At 37.3% G+C, this 27,541-nt stretch overlaps 1 protein-coding gene across 1 annotated transcript in view; it reads left to right on the forward strand.

The window, feature by feature from the left end:
* dlat (dihydrolipoamide S-acetyltransferase (E2 component of pyruvate dehydrogenase complex)) overlaps nt 1–27,541 on the forward strand; it is a 64,728-nt gene that overhangs the window by 26,860 nt on the left and 10,327 nt on the right. Inside the window, exons 3-10 of the mRNA XM_039763893.1 lie at nt 3,932–4,056; nt 16,081–16,231; nt 16,980–17,106; nt 17,491–17,672; nt 20,682–20,856; nt 22,179–22,246; nt 23,380–23,487; nt 24,219–24,326. Of these exons, the coding sequence (XP_039619827.1) occupies nt 3,932–4,056; nt 16,081–16,231; nt 16,980–17,106; nt 17,491–17,672; nt 20,682–20,856; nt 22,179–22,246; nt 23,380–23,487; nt 24,219–24,326 (1,044 nt within the window). The remainder of the gene's footprint in view (nt 1–3,931; nt 4,057–16,080; nt 16,232–16,979; nt 17,107–17,490; nt 17,673–20,681; nt 20,857–22,178; nt 22,247–23,379; nt 23,488–24,218; nt 24,327–27,541) is intronic.

A 27,541-nucleotide genomic window follows, 5' to 3' on the forward strand; every position in this document is an offset into this window, starting at 1 on the left:
AATGTAGAAAGCATTTTAACATTGAGAATCTTTTATCTGTGGCACCTCTGCAAGAGAACCACCTCTTTCAACCCTCGCAAACATATGCAGTTTTTAATATCGGGAAAAGATTTGGTATTAAATTGCTTAGAGATCTTTATATAGACAACATCTTTGCATCCTATGAACAATTACATTCAAAATTTAACTTTCCAGCTACACATTTCTTTCACTATCTTCAGATTAGTAACTTTGTTAAACAGAACCTGCCCAATTTTCCTCATCTCACACCCTCCTCCATGCTGGAAAAATATTGCTCAATTTATTTCAAATTATTTTACAGTCCCTCCCTTTCAAAGATCCAAAAGGACGATGAGAAAAGATTTCTTAATAAATATATCAGAAAAGCAGCTGAAGGTAGCAATGCAGAGAATTCACTCGAGCTCCATATGCACAAAGCATACAATTATTCAACTCAGAATTATATATCGAGCACATCTGTCTTGCTTAAAACTGTCCAAAATGTTACAGGGGAAGATCCAACCTGCGAATGCTGCAATCAAGTCCCAGCTTCACTGGGTCACATGTTTTGGGCCTGCACCAAATTAACATCATTTTGGACCGAAAATTTTAAATGCCTTTCAGACTGCCTCGGTGTCACAATCCCTCCTAACCCATTAACAGCTGTGTTTAAACCCATCTGAAAGAACACCAAAGTGGAGAAGGACAAACAAACTGTGATTGCATTCACTACACTTTTGACACACAGACTTATTTTGCTAAATTGGAAGAATCCTAACTCTCCTCTTTTAAATCAGTGGGAAAGCAATGTTTTATACTATTTGAAATTGGAAAAAGTCAAATTCTCAGTTAGAGGACCTGCACACAACATTTTCAAAACCTGGCAGGATCTAATCAGTAATATTTTAGAATAAGAAGAAGTAATTCTCTCCACATTTCTTTTTCTTCTCCGTTCATCTCTATTGTCCTATTAAACTCATCAATTTAGGTATGTTTACAAGCTTTAAATTTTTATTTTGGCCATGCTCTCTTTCTCAGGGGGTCAATTTGTTTTCAGTCCTATTTTTTGTAAAAATGTATCTATTTGTATGTAATGACTACAATAAAATTAATAAAAATAAAAAATAAATAAATAAATAAAAATGTTGATGCATGTACAGAAGATAGCAAGGGAGAGAATTAAAACAGAATTGAGTGTTGTTATGAACGATGCTGCACATCCTGTCTCTGATGCATGAACACTGAGCACTTTCAGCCAATAAATTTTTCAGTAGAAATGTGTCAAGAAATTGTACTTGGGCTCCTTTATACCAACAGCAATATGCCTGCGTAATACCTCACTGTGACTGTCCAATCAGACCTTTTATTTTTTTTTTCCTTTTTAATTATTCTGGTGTGTGTTCAGACTGTAGTGTGTGTGTTTATGTATGCAATGTTTTAAGTTTTTTATAATTTCATTGCAGCTATTTTGTTATTACTATTTATGATCCAATTTGAGTGTGTTCTTATTTGTTCTGTTGAATTTGTTGAATTATTATTGTTAATTTTGTCATATCTGAATGTTCTTTTTTATGAATGTTTCCTTGTTGTTGTGTGTAAGACTTGATTGCCACTGCAGATGCTGAGAATTATCTTACATGTGCTTAGAAAAAATGGAGATCGGATGTTTGTACTAGGAAGGATACTATGTGTTTTGGACAAAGGCAAGCTTTAATAAACTATAAGAATTGGTACATTAAAGAAATTGTGATGAGAACGGAGTATTCAGCCCAGCAATTTTGTCAATCCTCCATGCAGAATTTTTTCATCTGTGTGATATTTGAGCAGTGTCTTTTGTTTCAAAGCCCCCATGGTATCATGAAGGTATTCAGATCTGGGCTTTGACTTGACCATTCCCGAAACTTTATTTTCTTTTTCTTTTCAGCCATTCCTTGTGGAGTTGCTGATATGTTGTAAAATCATTGTCATGTTACATGGTCCACTTTCAGTTGAGCTTTAATTTTCTGACAAATGGTCTCACATTATCCTCAAGCATCTTCTGTTACAGTAAAGAATATTTAAAGGATTGTATGGTGGTGAGCTGCCCAGGTCTCAATGCAGCAAAGCAGCCCCAAACCATAATATTTAATTTGCTTTACAGTTGGTATCAGATTCTTCTATCAAGTGCTGTCTTTGCTTTTCACCCAATAGGTCTGCTAGCACTGTGGACTAACTCTTTGTTTCCCTCTTCTGTCCAGAGCACATTGTTTCAGATGTCCTAGTCTTTGCCTACATGTTCACGGGCAAACTTTAGTCTTGCCTCAATGTTCTATCTGGACAGCAAATATCTGTGCAGCCTGTTTTTAATGCTGATTCATGCAATTTGACATCAGCCGTGGCAAGTCTTGCCTGTAGGTCTTCTGATGAAATACTGGAGTTCTTAGAGCATCTTGCATTCTGCAGTCTTGCTGGACCACCTGGGGCAGCCTGGCCTGGAAAAGTTGTTTGAAAACTTCTCCACTTGTAGATGATCTTCTGGACAGTGGAGTGGTTGATTTCAATTTTTTTTCTAGGATCTTTTTAAGTCCTTTCCCAAACTCATAGGCATCTGTAAACTTCTTTCTGTAGAGCTCAGAATGCCCTTTCAATCTAGACATGGTGATAATCACAAACCGAAACTAAATATGCAAGGTTTAAATAAGGCAGGTTACTCCAAGATCCTCTATAATGATGTTCTAATCATTTACACGTAATCTGGTGCACCTGATTCTAATTTTAGGTATTTGAGGTATTAGTGATAAATGTAGCGAAGTACTTACTGTTTACACACGTGAAATTTGTATTTGTTTAAGTTTTATAATGGGTTGCAGAATGTGAATGTAGCATAATGGTTGTTACACATTGCCACCTTTATCCTGTTTCAGTGAAGATCAAATTTTCATATGTTCACATACTTTAAAAAAAGAAAAACATTTCATGGCGAGTACTTACTTACTGTATTCACATTGCACCTGTTATCCCATTATTCCACTTGTATGTGACACAGGTCTAATCATTTTAGAGAAACGTGATCTGCAAAAAACAACATCGGACAACAACTTCTCGGGCAGAATTTACACTACTTTTGTCTCCACTATTTTGCATCCATATCTCACTGCTGCTAGTCCTGGCACCTTTGTCATGTCCAAAATGTTTGTACGTCCAGATACAGCAACGATATTTGCAGGACTACAACTTTGTGTTTTGTATTTCTTTTCCTTGCTATCATGAGCTAATAAATTCACAGACAACCTGCACTTAAACAGTGTGAAATAATGTAGCAGCCAGCACCTGTCTATTACATTGCATCTGTCAAAATTGACTAAATAGATTTTATTCATGCAAAAAGTATATAAATGATAAAAAAAATTCTAAATAAACAAAATATAGAATTAGTCTTACTTAGCTATTGTGTGTTCAAAAAATATTTAATTCGTGAAAATGCTAAATATGGGAATATTAAATTGAGGTTCTACCATATTCAGAAATTACTTATCCAGTGAAGGTTAAAAAGTTGTTTAAGATGTAAATAGCATTAGTAAAATGGTATTCAAAAAGCAAGGAGGATTGTGATGATTTGAAAACTTGTGTTTTTTTCCACACCATTGTGACTATTTGATGTTTAGTTTATTGATACAAAAAAATCCACTATTTAAAGAGAAGGTACTTAAAATGTAAATACTACCTTATCTGCCTTTTTCGTGACACCATTTTTTATTGCCACTTTATTTTTCTATAAGATGTATCCTAGCAACAATTTGTAAACATTTTAAAATTATTTAAATGCTATATTTGTTATGTATACATTTTAAGACAAATATTTGCAAAGAATCTATTAAATATAGAATTCCTTAAATCTGGAAGACTGCCATTTTAATCAAAACAGAAATATAATTACTGTTCTTCTCAATAGGTGGAGACAGACAAAGCAACTGTAGGCTTTGAGATACTAGAGGAGTGCTACCTGGCTAAAATTCTTGTGCCAGAAGGAACAAGAGATGTACCGATTGGTTCAGTTATTTGTATTACGGTGGACAAGTAAGTACTTTTCTTAAGGAATGAATTTCATGTAAAAGTTATCACACTTGAAAGAGTAAACTTACAGTGAAATAAATTTATTTCACAAGTGCCCAAAATGTACTTTGCCTTTCTGGAGGTAGTTTACAAATACAGAACTATAGCACAGTTGTTCATATCCACACAGTAGGTTGTTGGTGGGTATTGAATTGCCATCCTTGTCATTTACAGTATAGTCCGGTGCCTCAGTTACTAATCTAACCTACCTGCCAGACCATGTGTCATGCTTATTATTAAGTGAGAGTATGAAGTCAACATTTGTAGTGTGCCTGTGCAATTTAAATTTTGAGACAAAAAGGTGAATATAAGTCAAAAGAATTAAATTTCATTTTTATGCATGCTTATTATTTGTCAGGAAAGCTTGTGCTGTTTATTTTAAAAATGTTTAGCTGAAAGAATACATGTGATTCTGCATTTTTGCTTATAAATTGCTATCACATCAAATAGCATTGCATCAGTCTCTAGCCAACACCTTCAGCTCTGCCTGCCCATTGCATTGACATTTTATGAGCCTAACTATACTGCTATTGTTCAATTGAAAAGATGACAACTGCAGCACAAGTACACACATATATAAATATGAAACTGTTCGGTAAAACAGGGAAATCGATGTGAGAATATATGGTGTTTCAGCATTTAACAAGTTAGAAAATGTATGCATGGAATAACATGCAGGCGTGTGTTCAACGACTAAGTTAACTGACATGAAGGTTGGAGCATTTCACATTTTTAGTTGCTTCATCCAAGAGTCACATTTTTTATTACGCATTTTTGTAACAATGTATCATATTCAAAAATCCATCCATTATCCAACCCACTATATCCTAACTACAGGGTCACGGGGGTCTGCCGGAGCCAATCCCAGCCAACAGGGTGCAAGGCAGGAAACAAACCCCGGGCAGGACGTGCACACACACACACACACACAGCCACACACTAGGGACAATTTAGAATCGCCAATGCACCTAACCTACATATCTTTGGACTGTGGGAGGAAACCGGAATACCCGGAGGAAACCCACTCAGGCACGGGGAGAACATGCAAACTCCACGCAGGGAGGACCCAGGAAGCAAACCCGGGTCTCCTAACTGCAAGGCAGCAGCGCTATCCACTGCGCCACCATGCCGCCCCCATATTCAAAAATAGCAATAATAGGATGCAATTACATGTGGTGTTAGAGTTCATAAAAAGCATGCTTTTTAAAAGCACTTTACAATTTCATGTAGTGAAAAATATGGCTTAAATAGGCTTGTGGTGGCTCTGTAGCTTCCAATTCAAATGATGTAAATTTAGCATTGATTGATATGTTTTAGAGATGAAGGGTGTGTGACTAACAGTTTTGTTAAATAATACATTTTTGAAAGTATAACCAATAAAATAGTACTGAAATTACTGTATTGCAAAATTAAAAATCACAATAATAATGCAAAATGACTAGTACTTGAATAAAACCACTATCAGTATTACCCTATGAAAGAAGAAAAGCAACTGAAATAAATTTCCCATCTGGTTATTAATAATAGCTAAAATCCAGTAATCCGTTAAAATTATATAAATAACAAGGAACTTGGAATGGAATGGATTTATTGTATAATGTGAATATCAAAGGTGACAATTATAAAGAATTTATTTCCAGCCTGAAGATGCACTGAAGCAAAAGTAGCTGTTTGGGCACAGATAAAACTGTAAGTTACACTCAGCCTGCTGTATAAATCATCCTGTTATACCAGTAAGTAACTCCTTCAGCGCAACACTAACTGTAATCTTGCCCATTCCTTTGTACTTGCAACACAATCCGCGTCTTTGGGGCACTATTGAAACTGAACATCACAGGATGGTCCCAGGGCCTTGATCTTCTGCCTGCAAAACCACTGTATTCCCCCATTTAACACTAGAATTACCAGAACCTACGAAGAAACTCATAGACCCGTCCCTCCTTAAAATGCTTCTCTCCGTCAGCGTCTTTTGTGCTTTAAATTTGTTGATAAACAGCAAGCAGTCTGCTATCAGATCCCCTACCCCACACAGTTTTCTCAGCTCAAGTCTGTTTACCTGCGTGTCAGTTGCTTAGAGTTGTATAGAGTGAGAAGTCAAGCAAAATTACACCTTTTATAAATACTATATCGTTGTTTGGAACACTTGCATTTCATGTGTGTTCCGTGTCTACAGCGATCGATGCACAGTAAACACATCGTTAAAACAGAAACGTTTTTCATGTTTTAGTAATAATTGACAAAATGTAGACATGGAGTGTATAATGTGTGAAGCCTGAATTCCAAATATCAAAGAAACACTTTCACAAAAGATACAAGTATAACAGAACAAATGCGCTTTTTTCCAAGACTATAACCGAAGAAAAAGAAATCAGGTTAGTGTTACATTTTGTCCTGACTTCTCGGGTAGTATACTGGTTAGAGCTGCTGACTCCAATTCAGAAGGTTCTGGGTTTGAGTGTTAACGTCTCCCAAAATAAACATTTTGAGTAGTGAGCTGTTCTTATTGTTAATATTATACAATAAAAGCATACAATTAATTTGCGTCTGTAACAGCCGCTGTAAATGTATAGTACATGTCAAAGTTAGCCTCATAGTTTTACTTTATTTACTTGTCTTCCTACATCATAAAGGCACAAGTATACTGCAGAGCTTCCTTTGTTTGATTGTCAAGGGCATGCTCACAAATTACACGTGTAATGCCACGAAAAATACCTGCTGACACTTTAGTATGCGAGCAATGGTACGAGAATGTAGTTAGACTTTTTTTGGTCACATATACCACGCTAGTGTTTAGATCTGGACGGTGTAGCGTTGCCAAGCTCTGTAAGCCATGCTGTTTCTTTCAAGGACAGGTGTTTGGCAGGATGACGCCGGACTTCGTCCTGTATTCAAACGGTACCACCTTTCTCTTTTACGCCTGGTGCAACTGTTAAAGCTTCCAGACACATCCAACCCCCCGATCTGATGCTGTTTTCAAATAAAGTAGCACTATAACAGAGGTGAACTCAGATTGGAGAAAACAGAAGCCCTCCCCACCAGGTGCAGCTGCGTTGTTCTTATATGTGAGTGGACATTTCTTGCAGGAGGGCTTCTGTTTTCACACTAATGAAATATTATTTGAAAACGAACAGTGTCAGATTGAGTTTGAATACACGCTGGCACTATTACAGAAGGCGTGAGCTTATTCAGTGCAGCAGGATCAACGCACAGTACGTGCAATATTATTTGAAAACGAACAGCGTCAGATTGGGCGTATATTCAAACCCGATCTGACACTGTTCATTTTCAAATAATATTGCTTTAAATGTGATGATGTTTTCAAATATATTGTCTCTTTCTTTCATCTTGCGGTTTGTAATCAGTGACCGCATGTTTTTGTCCTGATCTTGCCAGTCCCCAGTTGCCAGTTGCTGTATGCTGTTTCTTTTGTACTCCAGGACATGCAGAGGATAGAGTAGTACAGAGCAGCAAGTTCAGCACTGTATGCAATCATCAGATTTAAATTTTAACAGTTCACACACACGCAAGGATCGTCCTGCCTACATTTACAACGTGTACCTGTTACAATGTACACACTTCTCTCTATGCTGCGGTTTCTATTACACACCTGAAAGAAAGAGACAATTTATGTGAAAACATCATCGCGCTAATGCAATATTATTTGAAAATGAACAGCGTCAGATCGGGTGTGAATGTATGCTGGCGCTGTTACTTAGAGTCAGATCAGGAGCTTATTCAGTGCATTATATAGTTTATGCCTACATCTTGTCATTTACTACTAAAATAAGAAAAAGTTTCTGTTTTACAAATGTATTTACACCGATTACTGTAGAAACGGAACACACATGAAATGCGTGTGTTCCAAATAACGATCTATTATTTCCACTCTAAAACTCCACTTCACTCCCAGATAATTAATCAAGGCATGCGCTGGGAGAAGTTCATGCATGTACTAAGTCAGTGGGGGGATGGAATAGCTGGCTTCTTGCAGCTTGTCTTTATCGGTATATTTAGAGGACAAAGGATGCTGGCGGAGAGGTGTGAACAGATTTAAGGTGGGCCGGATCTAAAAGTTTTTTCGTTGGCTCTAGTAATTCTAGTGTTAAATGCATCCTATTCTTTCCAACTCTTAGAGCAGCTCCACCTTTCTTGTGTGATTAATTACTTCAAACATTGTTTAGCTGTAGGCTGATAGCAATAACAGTCTGCAAATAGTATTAGTCAATTCAGTCTTGTATATGTTTACATAATCCATTTTTATTTTCATAGAAGTTTTTGTTTCTTCTGCACACACACACACACACACACACTGGCATCTGACTTGAATTGGGTGAGTAAAAGAGAAAAATATACAAGTTCATATAAATGTTTTAAACTGTAAATCTGAAACAATTAGCTAATTTGTAGTTGAAGTCAGACAGAAGTTTCTCTGTTTTAATATAGATGAGTATACGGAATCTGCAAAAATTGTTAATGGAAGTGTTTGAAATTTCAAAACTGTGCAGTTCAATCTGTAAATACCTTTGAAGAACAAGTGTGCCATATATCAACAAAATCAGTTCACAAGGGATCGAGTTGTTTCATACAGGAAGACCTACAGACTGACATGACTTTCGCATTAGGTGGTTCTCACATTATTTGCAAACGCATCTAAAAATGGAAATAATTTAAGAGTTCACAGCACTCAGTGAAGATGCTTATCTATTGATACAGTACTATACACTTGTACGTACAGTGGTGTGAAAAACTATTTGCCCCCTTCCTGATTTCTTATTCTTTTGCATGTTTGTCACACAAAATGTTTCTGATCATCAAACACATTTAACCATTAGTCAAATATAACACAAGTAAACACAAAATGCAGTTTTTAAATGATGGTTTTTATTATTTAGGGAGAAAAAAAAATCCAAACCTACATGGACCTATGTGAAAAAGTAATTGCCCCCTGAACCTAATAACTGGTTGGGCCACCCTTAGCAGCAGTAACTGCAATCAAGCATTTGTGATAACTTGCAATGAGTCTTTTACAGCGCTCTGGAGGAATTTTGGCCCACTCATCTTTGCAGAATTGTTGTAATTCAGCTTTATTTGAGGGTTTTCTAGCATGAACCGCCTTTTTAAGGTCATGCCATAGCATCTCAATTGGATTCAGGTCAGGACTTTGACTAGGCCACTCCAAAGTCTTCATTTTGTTTTTCTTCAGCCATTCAGAGGTGGATTTGCTGGTGTGTTTTGGGTCATTGCCCTGTTGCAGTACCCAAGATCGCTTCAGCTTGAGTTGACGAACAGATGACCGGACATTCTCCTTCAGGATTTTTTGGTAGACAGTAGAATTCATGGTTCCATCTATCACAGCAAGCCTTCCAGGTCCTGAAGCAGCAAAACAACCCCAGACCATCACACTACCACCACCATATTTTACTGTTGGTATGATGTTCTTTTTCTGAAATGCTGTGTTCCTGTTACGCCAGATGTAACGAGACATTTGCCTTCCAAAAAGTTCAACTTTTGTCTCATCAGTCAACAAGGTATTTTCCCAAAAGTGTTGGCAATCATTGAGATGTTTCTTAGCAAAATTGAGACGAGCCCTAATATTCTTTTTGCTTAACAGTGGTTTGCGTCTTGGAAATCTGCTATGCAGGCCGTTTTTGCCCAGTCTCTTTCTTATGGTGGAGTCGTGAACACCGACCTTAATTGAGGCAAGTGAGGCCTGCAGTTCTTTAGACGTTGTCCTGGGGTCTTTTGTGACCTCTCGGATGAGTCGTCTCTGAGCTCTTGGGGTAATTTTGGTCGGCCGCCACTCCTGGGAAGGTTCACCACTGTTCCGTGTTTTGCCATTTGTGGATAATGGCTCTCACTGTGGTTCGCTGGAGTCCCAAAGCTTTAGAAATGGCTTTATAACCTTTACCAGACTGATAGATCTCAATTACTTCTGTTCTCATTTGTTCCTGAATTTCTTTGGATCTTGGCATGATGTCTAGCTTTTGAGGTGCTTTTGGTCTACTTCTCTGTGTCAGGCAGCTCCTATTTAAGTGATTTCTTGATTGAAACAGGTGTGGCAGTAATCAGGCCTGGGGGTGGCTACTGAAATTGAACTCAGGTGTGATACACCACAGTTAGGTTATTTTTTAACAAGGGGGCAATTACTTTTTCACACATGGCCATGTAGGTTTGGATTTTTTTTCTCCCTAAATAATAAAACCATCATTTAAAACTGCATTTTGTGTTTACTTGTGTTATATTTGACAAATGGTTAAATGTGTTTGATGATCAGAAACATTTTGTGTGACAAACATGCAAAAGAATAAGAAATCAGGAAGGGGGCAAATAGTTTTTCACACCACTGTATATCTTGTAGGACTGTCAGATTAGTGAAAAAGTAAGGTACAAACATTACAATTAAAAATCTATATATATACTTCACTAAGGCAAGACACCCATGGAAAGCTCGCCGGAAGGGGCGTGGATTCACTAAGCCGCCCACAAGTAAGACACCTATGGCACACGCAGGAAGGAGCCACGCCCACCAACTCCAAGACCATTGGATACGACAACAACTCACAGAGCCACGCCCACCAACTCGGACGCGACGACACAGAAAAAACGGCGTCATTTATATTTGTCTGTCGTAGAGGCCACATGCACCTCCGAGCCACGTTGACTGTTCATAGAGGCGTGTTTCTCGCGGAGGTGAATAGCCATATGCAGTGTGTAAAACGGTTTGCGAGGGGTATCCCATGGGATCCTTAAAACAATCCTTTACAACTAAGGTTAAAACACAATGAAGTAAGCAGTCTTTAAAAACCGAGTTTTCGGTTACGACGCACGACCGCGTGCACCATGGAAAACTGTTGTACACGCTACATACAGCAATTCGTATTCGCAACAAACCTGCGTCTTCTTAGATGCTCCTGCAGTAACATGGAAGACGTTTCCCTGCCCACCAACACTCCTTTTTCTACCCTAGCTCTCTAGGCATTCACACTGCCTGCCCATGTGCCCGAACGCAAAAACTCACCGACCACCCAGTTAGTCCCTTTCGTCTGTGCTAGGAGTCCACATGCACGTCTGAGCCACATTGATTTTTCATTATTCTTTTCGGTTTCGACACCCGACCGCGTCCACCATGAAAAACCATGCGAAAGGAACAACGAAGCCCCGCCCAGAGACTCTACCCCTCCTCCTACGTGCTCAGGAACGCACCTCAGACCACTGGCCGCCAACTCAAACAGCTCATCAAACACATATTCACTCGCTTTGGTCTGTGCTGCGGTCCAAATCCAGCTGTGAGCCACGTTGACTATTCTTTTGCCCTCCATGGCTACCGCTTCAAATGTATTTCATGGAAACAACACTTCTTTCAATGTTATAGAAATGCTACCTGCTTCAGGTAACTGTTAGTTTCTGTCAGTCAGGTTTTTTTGGAAAAATGTCATTGGCGAAACTGTTGCTCTCAAACTTCGTAACATGGCTGTTACCTTTGTTTGCCATCATTGGGATAACTTCAGTGACGAGTTATTGTTATACAGTCTGCTCAACAATACGCTGACTACATGAATACGTCCGGAGTCTATGAGGGCGAGGCAGAAATTGTGGCAATGTCCCAAATCCTTCCAGCTGTTACCGGCATTTACTTCCAAGAACGTCCTCATGCCTCTCCTCGAGTTTACAATCCGGCCCAGCGTCTCTTCATATCCCTGCTCTTTAGCAGTCCTTTGGATCATGGGCATTACGAGGTTCTCATGCCTCTCAAATACCCACGTGATAACCTTCTGGTGACATCTTTTGACTCTGTCGGTATGTGCACACAGGGTGTACACCCACTTGCTCGCCACACTAATGTGATGTCACCTGCCCTCTCTCCTCTTCCTGAAAAACATTTAAAGACACTCCCCTGAACACACGCATTCCACGCAGGACTTTCAATGCACCTTTTGTTTCAGAGTTAACAGATATCTGAACGCACATTTAAAAAAACACAGCACTAACTGAATGATGCAATGTGAACATTGCCAACAATGCTTCAAAACGGCTTGCGCTCTCAAGAAACACTTACAAACTCATTCCACTGTCACCTTCAATTGCACATTTTGTAACAAGGACTTCACAGGTTCCACGCATTCCAAACAGATCTTTGAATGCACAATTTGTTCAAAAACATTCTGAGTGCAGAGATTTCTCAACATGCATATAAAAACACACTCTACTGAACGAATTATGCAATGTGAACATTGCCAGCAATGCTTCGACACAACTCATTCCACTTCCCTTCAGTGTCAACACAGCACTAAATCGTTCATGCACAAACATTGCATTCACTTTTCTGCAGCTTTTCAAGAAATTCTGCCATTCACTTCCAAGAACATAACATTGGCCTACCTACCGCACTATGCTTCTTGTGATGCTCTTCATTGGCCAGCAGAGGTCAACAAATCCGGACGTTCCACTAAGTGTTGTCATGCCGGCAAGGTGTCTTTGCCACCGCTATCCAAACCCCCTCTTTTATTAGAAGACCTCATGACTGGCAAAAACCCGATGTCCCGAAATTACTGTGATCATATCAGGGAATACAACTGTGCTTTAGCTGCGATCAATGGGCGCACACATCGCTCAACCATCTGAACAAGGACCATATGCTTTCAGAATCCACGGTCAAATTTATCACCAGGTCTCTCCTTTATATAACAATCCTGACACTTCACCACAATACGGTCAGCTATATATCTTCGATTCTGCTGAGGCTACCACTCAACGTTTGCAAAAGGAATGGGATAGCACTTGCAGTGACATTTTGTTGATTCAACTAGACAACATGATACGACAGGTTAATCCCTTCACACAGTTTTACATGCAAATGCATGACATTATCACTCACGGTAACCCTGTTACTGCTGTACGAATGGTGTTCGTGGAAAATCCAGGTTTGGATATGAGAAGGTATAACGCCCCGTCCTGTCAAACTGATGTTGCTGCTATCTTTGTAGGTGAAGATGGGGTTTCTCCTGCACAACGCGACATTTGCATATATCCAAAGGGAGATGCTTGCAAGCGTATCTCTCTTCTCAATTTGAACTGTGACCCCATGGTTTATCCACTGCTATTCCCTTACGGAACTGTGTCTTTCCAGAAGTGTTCAAACATCAATAGATAATTATGCGGCGTTTGTTATGCTGTGGGTTCACTATTGTGTTGTATTTTGCTCTCTCCAGAGTTCCATCTTTTTATTCACTTACTGTTGTATTCTCACACCAACCCGTTTTAGACAACCGTGTCTTTCCAGAAGTATTTAGCATTCAATAAATAATTATGCATCAGATTGACCGTGTGTCTACCCAGCGCAGAGAGGCGTGGGTAAGCCGTTGAACCCCATTTGGGCTGCAAACCGTGGAATTCCCACTAAGTGCGACTCATACGCTCCCACTGATTACGTCCCTTCGCTTTGTACACACCCCCCCTCCCACCTCGCTACTACCGTGGTCGGGTGTCTTGGTGGATTATATATAGAAAAGCAGCCAACACCGCACAGAGTAATGAAAAGTCTACGTGAGTCACAGGTGCATCTGGACTGTGCAAAGATGTCAATGACTCAAGTGATGGGAGAAGAAGGCGCGATGGCGCTCCGCCAGTTTTCAGTCACGGATGATTGTGTGTTGGGTCGTTCCGTGCATTGTTACAATGTGGCTTTTCTTGCTGATTTATTACCTTACCGATTTTTCAAATGTTTATTTTCTCCCTGTGCTTAAAAATCATTAAAAAAATGGCCTGATTATGCGGCGTATGGTACGCCGCGGGTTGGCTAGTAAGTAAATATTTGAACATATTAAAATTTAGATTATTGATTCTGGATGTCACTTATGTGTTTGTACTTGCTTTTTATACTTTTATTATTATGGTAACGGCAGCAGCAGCCACAGCAAGAATTAACACTAACAGCAAAATAACAATCCTAGTGGCACTCTGGGAAACTATCATTTAAATACATGTCACAATACTTTGGTTGTGCAGGACACCAGCTGAATGCTACAACTGGGATGCTTGCAACATTGTTATAAGCACTTCATGTTTTGCTATGGCACCATGAAAAAAAAAAAAAAAAGGTAAGAATGTGCCAGTTCGTGTGACTTGTAAGGATCTATGTTCCTTTCCGTCGCCGCTTTTATGGTTTGTTGGAGAGAATGAAGAGGAATACAGGTCATTTAGACTGGGACAGGGTTAGAATAGCAGGGAAAGTAAAAAAGCAGGAAGGAGGCAGGCAGGTTGAAGCCGAACTTGTTTTATTATTTTGGAGGTCTCCCGTGGGCAGTGATAAGGCACTGTTTATATCACGCCATCCAGAATGAAAAAAACATCCGGTACCTGTTGACTCTACCAGGATCTGGCTGTAAGTTTTACAAAATGAAGATAACAAGCTAACCATTCACAATTACAAAATGGATGATTGTGAGTGGGAAATGCAAAGACAGATCTGCAACATACTGTAGTGTTGCATAATGCGTCTGGAGTAACTCAATGACAAAATGAATGGAGGTTAAACAAGCATCTGTTCTTTTACAATCGATTATCAGTTTTTGCCTTCAAATTAGAATTTTTTTTAAATAAATTCAAATTATTTTTAAATGTTGATCTATCTTGATGCCTAGTAGCTTCACACAGTGATGTGTATTTAGAGATAAGTAATGGACCAGTGTGTGATATAAATGAGAGGGTGAATTTTTTAAAAGTCTTCTAAGAAATGACAAGGTCAATTGTTAGAAAATGACGTACACTGAGAGTGTAAATACTGTATAAATATATTTTGGGACCAAAATCTCCTTATTTCATTTCTAATGATTTACAGTAAATATATTAAAAATGCTTAGATGACAGGCTATTCTTTTCTTAGACAATTATGGCCTCGTGACTGGTTTCTCTATAATATTCTGGCCACCATTAAGAATTAATTGAGAGCCCTGCTTTACTTTTTGCAAAGAAGCACATTTCTGATCCAGTATTTCTGTTTTTAGCCTTAATAATTGTACAATCAAGGGGGTTGTAATACCCACACATTTACACTTTTTATCTTATTGGTTATGTCAACACAGCTGTATTTGTGTTTTTCTTCACATTGACCAGTCTGGCTGTTACAGATAAATGTTATGCATGTGGTTTGTTTCTTTTGTGACATATTCCAAATTGTTTATTTAGCCATTGTTTTGTTTGAGTTCTTTTTTCATTGTCCAAACAGCTTAGTTTATCTTCCTATACATTTCTGTAGGATTTGTGTTGGTTTAGGCCCAAAAATTGAGATACCAAAGATAGATGCTGAGAAATAAGAAGTTTGTTATTGTAGAACCAATAAACACCTGAGGTGAAAGAAAGCAACACTTTATTACTCAAAAGAATAAAAGCAAAAATATGAAAAAATACCAGAAACTGAAGCTTTTTGTCATATATTTATTCTGTTATCTGATATCTTTATTTCCAGCCTGTACAGCAAAAGTGACTCAGTTGTCTTCAGTTAAATATATACAGAAAATTAATTATTTTGACTTTGGAAATGTATTGTTACAGCATAGGAGCTCACATTAAAATGCTGAAGATAAATATGTGTACAAATCTTTATTCATGCAGAAAATAATAAAGACTTTCAAAGGGATTAAATACTTTTGCACACCACTGTAATTATGGCCAATTTCATGTGTGACCTGTTTTAGGTTTCCATTTAAGTAAAAGTTTTGCCGTAATAGCATCATCCTATTTTATAGATATTTCTGGCTGGCTAATTATGTCATAATAAAAGTTTTTATTTTTATTTTATTTTATTTTTGCTTTAGTATTTCGAATATATATTATATTATTATATCTTAAACATTTTGATTTAAAAGTTTATAGATTTGATTGAAATATTTTATACTAGGACTTTAGGTATAGTTAGTCTAAGCAGATCTATGAGTTTCTAATATACATTTTGAAGTCTTTTTCACCTCATGAAGTTCTCTTATTCTCAAGACCTGAGCTGATTGCCGCCTTCAAAGATTACACCTTGGAAGCAGCAACATCTTCTGCAACTAGTGCTGCACCATCTCCACCTCCACCACCTCCTCCTCCATCAGTCAGTATGTCACAAGCTCCTGGTAGTTCCTACCCTCCACACATGAAGGTAAGTATTAAAAAGGTAGAACCTTAAATCTTAATTTTTGATACTAGACCTGAATGTAATTTTTGACAAATATGGTGATTTCTCTTCTTGTAAAAACAAAAAGGGAAAATGGATTTTATAAGTCTGAGTTGAATATTGGTAGAGTTTTATAAAGAAAAATAGGGTTGCCTGATGTGCACTCACCCAATTTATTCACTGACCTACTTATATTCAGCAATTGAAAAATATTTTTAAATTAATAAAATCAAACTCGAAATTATCATACCATTTCACCTGAATTAATACATCATTCAGGATATGTTCATTTAATGTCTCATTTACTGAAACTCTTTAAAGCAAATTTTGACACAATATACTTTTCAAATCAGGTTTTTCAACAAGTCACTATGCCAGGTTTGTGAAATTTTCTGTTTCGAAAATTGTGTTTGTATCAGTATGTGCAGGAAACATTAGTTGGTTAATAACACTCAAAAACTAACATTTAATAGACTAGTTAAACAGTAAAAAAAAATACATTTTGCAAACTTTTAATTTTCCAGTTCTTTCCCATTTTTTTGTTTATTCTCACTTTAGAACCTTCAATTAAACTTTTTATATTATTCCAAAATTATTTAGTAAGTACAAGAATAGAGTGCATTCTAGAAAAAATATTGAATTGGAATATAACTGTTGTCACAGATGACTAAGTGCCTAAAAGTCAACAATCTGGTTAGTAATCTAGTATATTACCTTTTTCTCTATAAATTAGATTCAACTGCCTGCATTATCACCAACTATGACTATGGGCACAGTACAAAGATGGGAAAAGAAAGTGGGAGAGAAACTTAATGAAGGTGATCTTTTGGCTGAGATTGAAACTGACAAAGCAACAATCGGTAAGAACCATATTCTTTCCTGTCAAAATGATTTTGTTTCTAGCTTTTAAATTTGGTATTGTCAGACACTGCAGTGAGCCTGTTTACGTTAACATCAGTTTTACTTACAGAATGTTGCAACTTTAAATTGTAATGCTGTTCAAATAGATATCGACTTCACTTGACAATTTTCTTATTAAAAATGGTCTCTTCAGCAACAGTACTGTTTGTTCATAAAATGACTGAGACAAGGAGCATATAATAATTATCTGCCTTAAAATCATAACCATTTTGTTTTTTGAAAAACAAGAGTCTGAAATTTTTGAAAAATCCAGGAAATATATTTTGATATTTATATCATTAATAGTTTCTGAAAAGACTTGAATATATTTTTTCTGTTCTCAGGGTTTGAGGTTCAAGAAGAAGGTTATCTAGCTAAAATTCTAATTTCTGAAGGCACAAGAGATGTGCCCTTGGGAACACCTTTATGTATTATTGTTGAAAAGGAAGCTGATATACATGCTTTTGCAGATTATGTAGAAACTGGAGTTCCAGATATCAAGTCTCCTCCAACTCCACAACCAATGGTAAGATTCAGATTTTTTTTTAGACAAAGGATTCGCAAAAACAAGTGTAAATTATCTATACTAATAAAAGGCAAAGCCCTCACTGACTGACTCACTCAGTCACCACTAATTCTCCAACTTCCCGTGTAGGTAGAAGGCTGAAATTTGGCAGGCTCATTCCTTACAGCATACTTACAAAAGTTAAGCAGGTTTCATTTCGAAATTCTATGCGTAACGGTCATAACGGTCAACAATGTACGCCATGTTGAACTTTCTTATTCATGGCCACATCTTCACGAAATTTGGTAGGCGGCTTCCCTGCGCTAACCGAAACCAATGCACGTACTTATTTCAGTGGTATGACGCCACTGTCAGCCGCAATATTGAACTTTCCAACGTCACTAATTCTCCAACTTCCCGTGTAGGTAGAAGGCTGAAATTTGGTACTTATTTCGGTGGTATGATGCCACTGTCGGCCACCATATTGAACTTTTCAACGGTCTTTGTTACTTATGGGCCCATCTTCAAGAAATTTGGTCCGCGGGTTCCCAACGCCTCCCACGTTGTTGGCTGCCTGCCTATATAAGGCCGTCCGTCGCTCCAGTCTCTACATTCCCTTCCTTGCTTTGCCACCGGATTCACGTCTCCCTGCTGATAACTACAGCCTTTTTATTTAATCCACGGCTTCTCCGCTGTTTTATTGTTCATTTATTACGATTATAGTTATTGTGTAGGTATTTTAGACTTACTTTACATTGTTCAGGTACCCATTTCCTTTATCATTCCAATCGTACCCCCATTAACATGTCCATCGAGGTGATCACGATCGATCAGAGAACTGTCACCGAGTGGTTTCCATGCCCGGAGACACCATCTACCTTTTCCATTCTCTTTGTTACATATTGCACGGCCATATCAGGCTCACTCTTGAGGAACATTGTGTCTTATGTATTTAATGACTGGGACAGGTTCAAGGTGTGGACTGATGACGGTACAGGAGATAATTATTCTACACAGCAGCACTAGAAGAGGGAAATGCTTAAGCCCTTCACCTATGCATTTGCATGTGAGTTGATGGCTGCCGGTGAATTGTTCGGTTGTCGCTTTCAAGTGTACTGAAATGGCCAAATATTTTACACCTTTGGACAACCGCCAATGCCTCTTAAGCATCTTAGATCGACAGGTGACGATTTCAGTAGTGGACACTTTGATGTTTATGAATGTTTAAACTCTCAAAAGCTGAATATAAAGTTATCGATGAAACAGGTTGTATACTTACAACTCTTGACAGATGCCGAATGTCTCTTCAACACAAGTCCTACAAATACTGTCATAATTGAAACAAACCATGAAACTCAAACCGATTATGACAACAAATTTGAGATTTGAAACAAGATTACTGTTCACATGGCCAACTGTACGTTGCATGCTCAAGAGTAAGCTCAGCGCACAGCTTGGTCATATTACAACCGGAGGGCCGAACTCACAATGTGGTATACAAAGAGATCCTCAACAAATAATTATTGGTATATTTTCCCTCAGTTTAAAAAGGTTTAATTTTCTTCTTAATAAAAATTTTAAGGCAGTACTTCGCCGCTGCGAAGCGCTGGTATTTTGCTAGTACATTACATAATAAATATTGTGTGAATGATGACATAATTGCTATTCGGTTTTCTCCAATCCATGGTACATAATTTATTATAAAATTGTTTGAACATACAGTGGGTATACAAAAGAATCTCCCCTTCATAATATTCACATATTGTTGCTTTTCAGTCTGAACGTAAGGACATGGGGAGAGGGATCTTTTAACCATCTCAGTGATTCTATTTTTTTTTTTGTTAGTTTTTTTGAACTGTTAATATTAGATCTTTCACTTGGCTGTTATAAATTATATTGAGTAAATACAGCTGGATAAATATTTTTTGTGTGTCTATTCATTTCAGGCTGCAAACCAACAAAATGGGAATATTTTGAAGGGGGGGTTGATTCTTTTCTATACCCACTGTAGTCCTAGGATAATTAATTTTATTTGCAGCTCACTTCATTTTTCTACATTGTTTGTCAACTTCATAAAGGAGAGAGTGTAAATTTTGTCCTTCTGTTGCAAGTCTAATTTTTTTTTTTTTTTTCAAAAACATTTTTTTCTTCAACCTCAATTTTGTTCTAAAGCCATTTTCCACATATTGTATCTTTAGGAAATGCATTTTAAATGCTTTTTTAATTCCTTAACACAAGGACCTTTAATAAATTTAAAGTTATTGCAGTTAGTTGTTTAAATCCCACATAATTTTGTGATGATGCTTCAGGGGTAAACTGTGAATGTGCTAGAATGTGCTGTTTCTTACAATTGCAGTGAAAACTGGGACATTTTAACTAATGTCAAAATAGGCTGCAATTATTTTCTGTGAAGTTTGACTGAAGTACAGAAAATGTTACAAAATGTTTTAGGGAAATCTTTAAATCATCTATTTAAAACTTTAAGGCTCTAAAGAAGTATAATTTTAATAGTTTTAGTGCAATTAATTAGTATTGAAATAAATAAAATGAGAAGTCAGTAAGTAGGTTAAGTTAAATTTGTTTCCTGTTAACTACAGTGTTATTCCTAGGGCTTTATAGCTAGCAGCTCTGCATTTTAGATTGGGTAGGTATTCTTTTCCCTGCTGCCCCAACTGCAAATAGGACATGCTTTTCATTCATTCATACTGTACTTGCTACCAAGCAGAAATATTTAGAAGAAAAAAAAAATAACAAAAACTCTGCACAGAGATAAGGAAACATAACCGGTAGGAGTTTAGAGAGTAGTGTGGAGCTATAGATAATAGGAGCAAGTGTTTCAAAATTAAAACACTTACTGGGCAGGAAAGAATTGAAAGTAATCTGTGATTCTTTATCTTTTCCCTGTCTTGTATGAAAATGATGCTCATTATGATTTTCTTCTTTATCTGACACAGCTATGAAAGCATAAACTGAAATGTCTGGAATAGAATCCTTTTTGTAAATTAATTGTTTTGTCATTTGTTATTATAGACCCCATCTCCTGCACATGTTTCCTCTTCATTTGCCCCTTCCCCTATGGTTCCTCCTGCTACTGCTGCTGCTCCTGCACCACCTACTCCTTCTACCATGAAAGGGAGAGTATTTGCTAGTCCTTTAGCAAAGAAGATGGCAGCTGAAAAGGGCATTGACATTAGTCAAGTCAAAGGTAAAGTTAATAATTTAGGATATTGGTGAAATCAGTTGTCTGATTAAAACAAATAATAAAAAGTATGTTTGGATGTGAAGGAAAATTAAACTTTAAATGGTTAAAGTTAATCCACATTTGTTTTGTTAAGAAGAGATTTATTATATGCCAGAAAGCATCCAAATCATGTCCATTTTTAGCCTGTAAAACTCAATGGAATTTTTTCCTTACCACTATGCAGATGTGGAGATTTGAAATATTCTTGTTGATGCGATCATTTCAGTTAAATCCACCCTAACTATAAGATGACATCACAAAAAGATTTGTCTAACAATTTTCTTTATCATAGTAAAAAATACACTGCTAGAAGAGGCATGTTTTGATGGTGTGCGTTGTTTAAAGCATTGTATAAATGATGGTAGACAGAAAGCACATTCATCTATAGTTATGTAGGAATGTACTGTATTTAGAAAGTAAAATTTATAATAAAGAACAAAGTGAAGTGTTCTTTGAGATTCACAGTATGCAGGATGTTCTTTTTTCCTCTTTTGTCACTGTCTCCCTGGAATTTAAAGCAGTTAACTGACTTGTTGGTAACCTGTTATATCCACATTCAAAGTCCCACCTATGACAATAATTTATTGTGGTTAGGGTTATATAACTGTTTGTGTCATCAGAGTGTGCCTTCGTGTTGCATGTTGATTGGTACATGCAGGTAAGAATTATACTACTGCATATTCTGTACATGTTGCAGTAATGACCCAATAATCCTATCTATTTCCTCTATCAGCTGGCAAAGTGCTGCACTATACAATAGCTTCTTTCCAAGCACAAATTGAAATAAATTAAGTGCTTTGTGCAGTGTTAAAATAAAATCAGTAAAGACTGAAAGCTTAGTCTAAAGGCTAAACAGAGTTTTCTGTTCATGCCATCATTCTCTTTGGTATTAAAATCTGCAAAAGGTAAGCCCATTTAATAGTACTATGGTTAATTGTGTATTTTATTTAAGGATTTTTACATACCCTTTCTAAACACAATTTAAATTGCTATGCAGAGTACACAGGTAGAAATATACATCTGTTGTTAAAAATAACACTTCTGGATGCAATTCTGCATTACGGCATGCAACAATTCTACTTAAATCAATCCCATTCATAACTCATCCAGAGAGCCTTCATTTAACAAATAGTATAACAGTTCTCTGACTTTTTAGCCAATAGCAGTAATTCTAAAAATGTGGATCACATTTTTTATTAGTGGTTGCTTTTAGTAGTTTTTTGACTTTTAAGTATTTAAATGTGTCCTTTTTTTTTTTAACAATTGCTGTTTTTTTTTTTAACTAGGCAGTGGACCAGATGGACGTGTTACAAGGAAAGATCTTGAAAATTATATCCCACCCAAAGCTGTACCTGTAAGTAAAAATATTTTCTTCATTATCTTTTGTGAGTAGGCTTTAAAGTTGCTTTCCTCATTCTACAGCTTATCTGATGCATCTAAATGGGTGTTAGAAGGAGGAACATAAATGCATTATACAGTATATTACTGCATTGCAATACAAAAAGCTAATAAGAGAATGATCTAAATAGATTATGGACTGTTATGACTCACAATATTGGTTCAACAAAGTACAGGCATGTTGAAAAAATTACCTAAGGTGACATGTTGGATATTACATTGTTGTTTTATTGTTTTGAGCAACACAGTGGTTAAAACTGGTACCTCATGGGCCTGGCTTGCCTGTCTTTGAGTCTTTTGTCCAGTTATTGTGGAAATTGCATGTTCTTACTGTAGTTGTGTTTGTTTTCCTGTTTGCATTATATTTTTTTTTATCCCGCATCTTCAAAAGATGTGCATTTTAGATTATGTAGTGCTTGCAAATCACCTTGGTGTATATATGGCCCTGTCAGCTATATTCTCTCTGTGCTCTGCATTTTTATATCTATAGTACATTTCATTGAGCAGCATTTAGAATATTTTTTTTATAGAAAAATTGTACCAAAAAAATTGAAACAATGTTAAAAGGAATTCATATAAATTGTTTGTTTTTTTTTTTGAAAGTGCAATTCACATTGTATCCCTGCTAATAAAATTTTGTTTTACTAGTGTTTGTACCACAAATACTGCTTGGTTAGCATTGTCTTATGTTCATCACAAAATTGTTTGAATTGTTTAAATATTTGTCTGTTTTATATCCCTTTTTTTAATCTAGTTCTGGTACATTCTTAAAAAAATATACAGGGTGGTCAAGATCTTATTATGCAGATCCAGATCGTCTGGATGACTTTGATTTATGCGGGGAAGATTCCAGTTCGGCATAAAGATGATTCTTCATGTCGTCAGTTCGCACATTTCTCGATGAAAATGAAAATTGCATAATTAGATCTGGACCACCCTATACTTACTTTTTATTAGTCAAAGGCCCCAAGTTGTAAAAATTTTAATGGCAAAGTATTTAATGGGAATATCACTGCATTTGTATAAATATATTGTTCTTCTATTTAAAAATGATCTTAGTGATTTTCTTTGGCTTTTCTTTCTTTTTAGGTTACAGCTGCACCGTCTGCTCCAGCTCCCACACCTATCCCCTCTGCTCCTGTGGCAACGGTGCCAACTGGGACTTTCACTGACATCCCTATAAGCAACATCCGCAGGGTATGGACGTTTTGATCACAATTGGGCCTGTTCCTCAATGAACAAAATATTTTTGTCAAAAACTGGGCCCATTGTTACTATTAAGAAAAGTGGTGCCATAAGTATTGAGGTGGTTCTCTTGAAATACATTTTAGAATGATGCCTAATGTGTAGTATACTGGTGTATGAAACCATACAGTTATTTAAAAACTAAAAATTAACATAGATAAAATGAAGTAGATAAAATGTAGATCATAACAAATAAGGGAAGTAAGATTTGCTGTCTTTGTTCTAGTTAAAAGTTTGTCTCTTATGTTTGAAATTATTTGTACCTTATCTACAGCCTTTGTCGGCAAATAAAAAATGAATTATTATACTTAAAGGAGACTGGAAATAAATATGCATAGCAAAGATCCAGGGCCTTTTTTGTGGTATTCTTGTATATGCCTTTAAAAGTATTCTTGTATATGCCTTTAAAAGTTAAACTGTGTGTGTTTTGTTTGTAGAATTTAAAATCGGAACAGTATATTTTAAGGGGAAAATAACCAAAATGCTAGTGAATATTGGTGTTAAAAAGCTTAAAAAATATGTTCTTTTAGACATCTCCATAATTGTTCTGTTGTCTTCTTTATACAGTGGAAAATGTATAAAATAATTTACAAGATTTTATTGCCACAAAGATCTTGATTTTTTTCACATTTTTTTTTTGTATCTTTATGCTTTTATCTATTTATTTATTTTTTATCTTGCAGGTTATTGCTCAGCGTTTAATGCAGTCTAAGCAGACTATCCCACATTACTACCTTTCTGTTGACGTAAATATGGACAATATATTAGAGATGAGGAGAGAACTAAATGAGGTAATGTATTCCAGAAAGAAGATACTAGGTGTATATAGTAAACCTTTGTTTTACTCATAAAACCTGGAAAAAATGCATTACATTTTGTGAAAGTTCACCCAGGATAAAAAGTTTTTTTCACATTAATTTAACAATCAAAACTAGCATTGTTTTTTCAGGCAGTGTTATTTCATTTAAAGCAATCAAACATTTGTTGAAGTGGTGAAGAAATATTTTTAAGAAATTAAAAACTTAAGGAACTTATCTGGATATGAAGGTTTAATCACTTCAAAAATTAAAAAGGTTGTGAAGAATACTGGATTGCAATTTTAATGAAGTGATATTTTGCCTCAGTAATATATTACCAAGATGTATTAAGCACTGCTTCTCCACTCCCCTCTTTAACACTAGAATTACCAGAGCCTACGAAAAAACTTGTAGATCCATCCCACCTTAAATTGATTCTTACCTCTCTGTCAGCGTCTTTTGTCCTTTAAATGTGTTGATAAGCAGCAGACAGCCAGCAGTCTGCTATCACATCCCCCACCGGCGCACTTTTTTCTCAGCTCAAGTCTATTTACCTGCGTGTCAGTTTCTTGGAGTTGTATAGAGTGAGAAGTCAAGCAAAATTACACCTTTTATAAATACTATATCGTTATTTGGAACACATGCATTTCACATGTGTTTTGTGTCTACAACAATCTATGTACAGTAAACACATCGTTAAAACAGAAACATTTTTCACATTTTAGTAATAATTGACAAATTGTAGACATGAAGTGTATAATATGTTAAGCCTGATTTCCAAATATCAAATAAACACTTTCACATAAGGTACAAATATACTCAGCAAAAAAAGAAACGTCCTCTGATTTTCAACTGTTTTTACTTTCAGTAAACTTAATGTGTAAATATTTGTATGAACACTAAAAGAGTCAACACCATAAGACATAAACTAAAAATGTTTCACAATGTGTCCCTGAATGAAGGGAGGCTCAAAATCAAAAGTACCAGTCAGTATCTGGTGTGGCCACCAGCTGCTTGAAGTACTGCAGTGCAGTACTCCTCATGGACTGGACCAGATTTGTCAGTTCTTGCTGTGAGATGTTACCCCACTCTTCCACCAAGGCACCTGCAAGTTTCTGGACATTTCTGGGGGGAATGGCCCTAGCCATCAATCCAAATCGATCCCTCTCCAGGGTACAGGCCTCGGTGTAACGCTCATTCCTTCGACGATAAACACGAATCCGTCCATCACCCCTGGTGAGACAAAACCATGACTCATCAGTGAAGAGCACTTTTTGCCACTCCTGTCTGGTCCAGCGAAAGTGGGTTTGTGCCCATAGGCGGCGTTGTTGCTGGTGATGTCTGGTAAGGACCTGCCTTACAACAGGCCTACAAGCCCTCAGTCCAGCCTCTCTCAGCCTATTGCGGACAGTCTGAGCACTGATGGTGGGATTGTGTGTTCCTGGTGTGACTCGGGCAGTTGTTGTGGCCATCCTGTACCTGTCACGCAGGTGTGATATTTGGATGTACCGAACCTGTGCAGGTGTTGTTACATGCATTATCGTTGAAATACACAGTCCTGAAAAAGAGACGTTTCTTTTTTTGCTGAGTATATAACAGAACAAGTGTGCTTCTATTCAAAAATATAACTGCAGAAAAAAAACACGCGTTAGGGTGCGACATTGACACACATTTACTACGACTGCTTCGGTGGCGTAACAGTATGAGCTGTTGACTGGTAATCAAAACTCCACAGGCTTGATCCCCGATGAGTCTGTTTTGAGAAGTGAGCTGCTTTTATTCTTACTATGAGGGCAATCCCAAAAGTAAGGTCTCCAAAGCGGTTGGGACGTAGAGAAACTGTTCATACGGCTGTTGGCCACACTGTTGTGATTGGTGCTTCCTCCACTCCCAAACAAACATGCGCGGCTTCTCTGGGATGCTCAATCTTGGCTTGGCAGCCCTTGAAAATGGAGCTCCCGTTGAACGCTACCGCCAAGTGCGAAGTTTGCGCAGTTATTCGATTTTTTAACGCAAAAGGCGTTAAACCGGTTGAAATTCATCGCCAATTGATGGAAGCGTATGGACAGTCGTGCACGGATGTCAACAACGTTCGCAAGTGGTGTAGAGAGTTTACAGCCGGTCGTACTGAAATTCACGACAAAGGACATTTGTCCATAAGGCGTTTCTGCCATGGTGAAGAGGTGAAAGATGAGGTTCAACGCTTCCTGAAGGACATGGCGGCGAGCTGGTATGACATGGGCATTCTAAAACTTCCACAGCATCTGCAAAAATTCACCGACCGAAATGGCGATTATATAGAAAAATAAATAATTCTACAACCTTTAAAATGATGTAAATCTATACTAATAAAAGGCAAGGCACGCACTCACTCACTGACTGACTCACTTACTCACTGACTCATCACTAATTATCCAACTTCCCGTGTAGGTAGAAGGCTGAAATTTGGCAGGCTTATTCCTTACAGCTTACTTACAAAAGTTAAGCACGTTTTATTTAGAAATTCTACGCATAACGGTCGACAACGTCTGCCATGTTGAACTTTCTTATTTATGGCCCCATCTTCACGAAATTTGGTAGGTGGCTTCCCTGCGCTAACCAAAACCGATGTACGTACTCATTTCGGTGGTATGACGCCACTGTCAGAAGCCATATTGAACTTTCCAACGTCACTAATTCTCCAACTTCCCGTGTAGATAGAAGGCTGAAATTTGGTAGGCTCATTCCTTACGGCTTACTTACAAAAGTTAAGCAGGTTTAATTTCGAAATTCTACGCATAACGGTCAGCAACATCCACCATGATGAACTTTCTTATTTATGGCCCCATCTTCACCAAATTTGGTAGGCGGCTTCCCTACGCTAACCGAAACCAACTTTTCAACAGTCTTTGTTACTTATGGGCCCATCTTCAAGAAATTGCCACGTTGTTGGCTGCCTGCCTATATAAGGCCGTCCGTCGCTCCAGTCTCTTCATTCCCTTCCTTGCTTCGCCACAGGATTCACGTCTCCCTGCTGATAACTACAGCCTTTTTATTTAATCCACGGCTTCTCCGCTGTTTTATTGTTCATTTATTACGATTACAGTTATTGTGTAGGTATTTTAGAATTACTTTACATTGTTCAGGTACCCATTTCCTTTATCATTCCAACCGTACCCGCATTAACATGTCTATCGAGGTGATCACCATCGATCAAAGAACTGTCACTT

Source organism: Polypterus senegalus, chromosome 9 (genome assembly GCF_016835505.1).
Source record: "Polypterus senegalus isolate Bchr_013 chromosome 9, ASM1683550v1, whole genome shotgun sequence".
Classification (NCBI taxonomy): Eukaryota; Metazoa; Chordata; class Cladistia; order Polypteriformes; family Polypteridae; genus Polypterus; species Polypterus senegalus.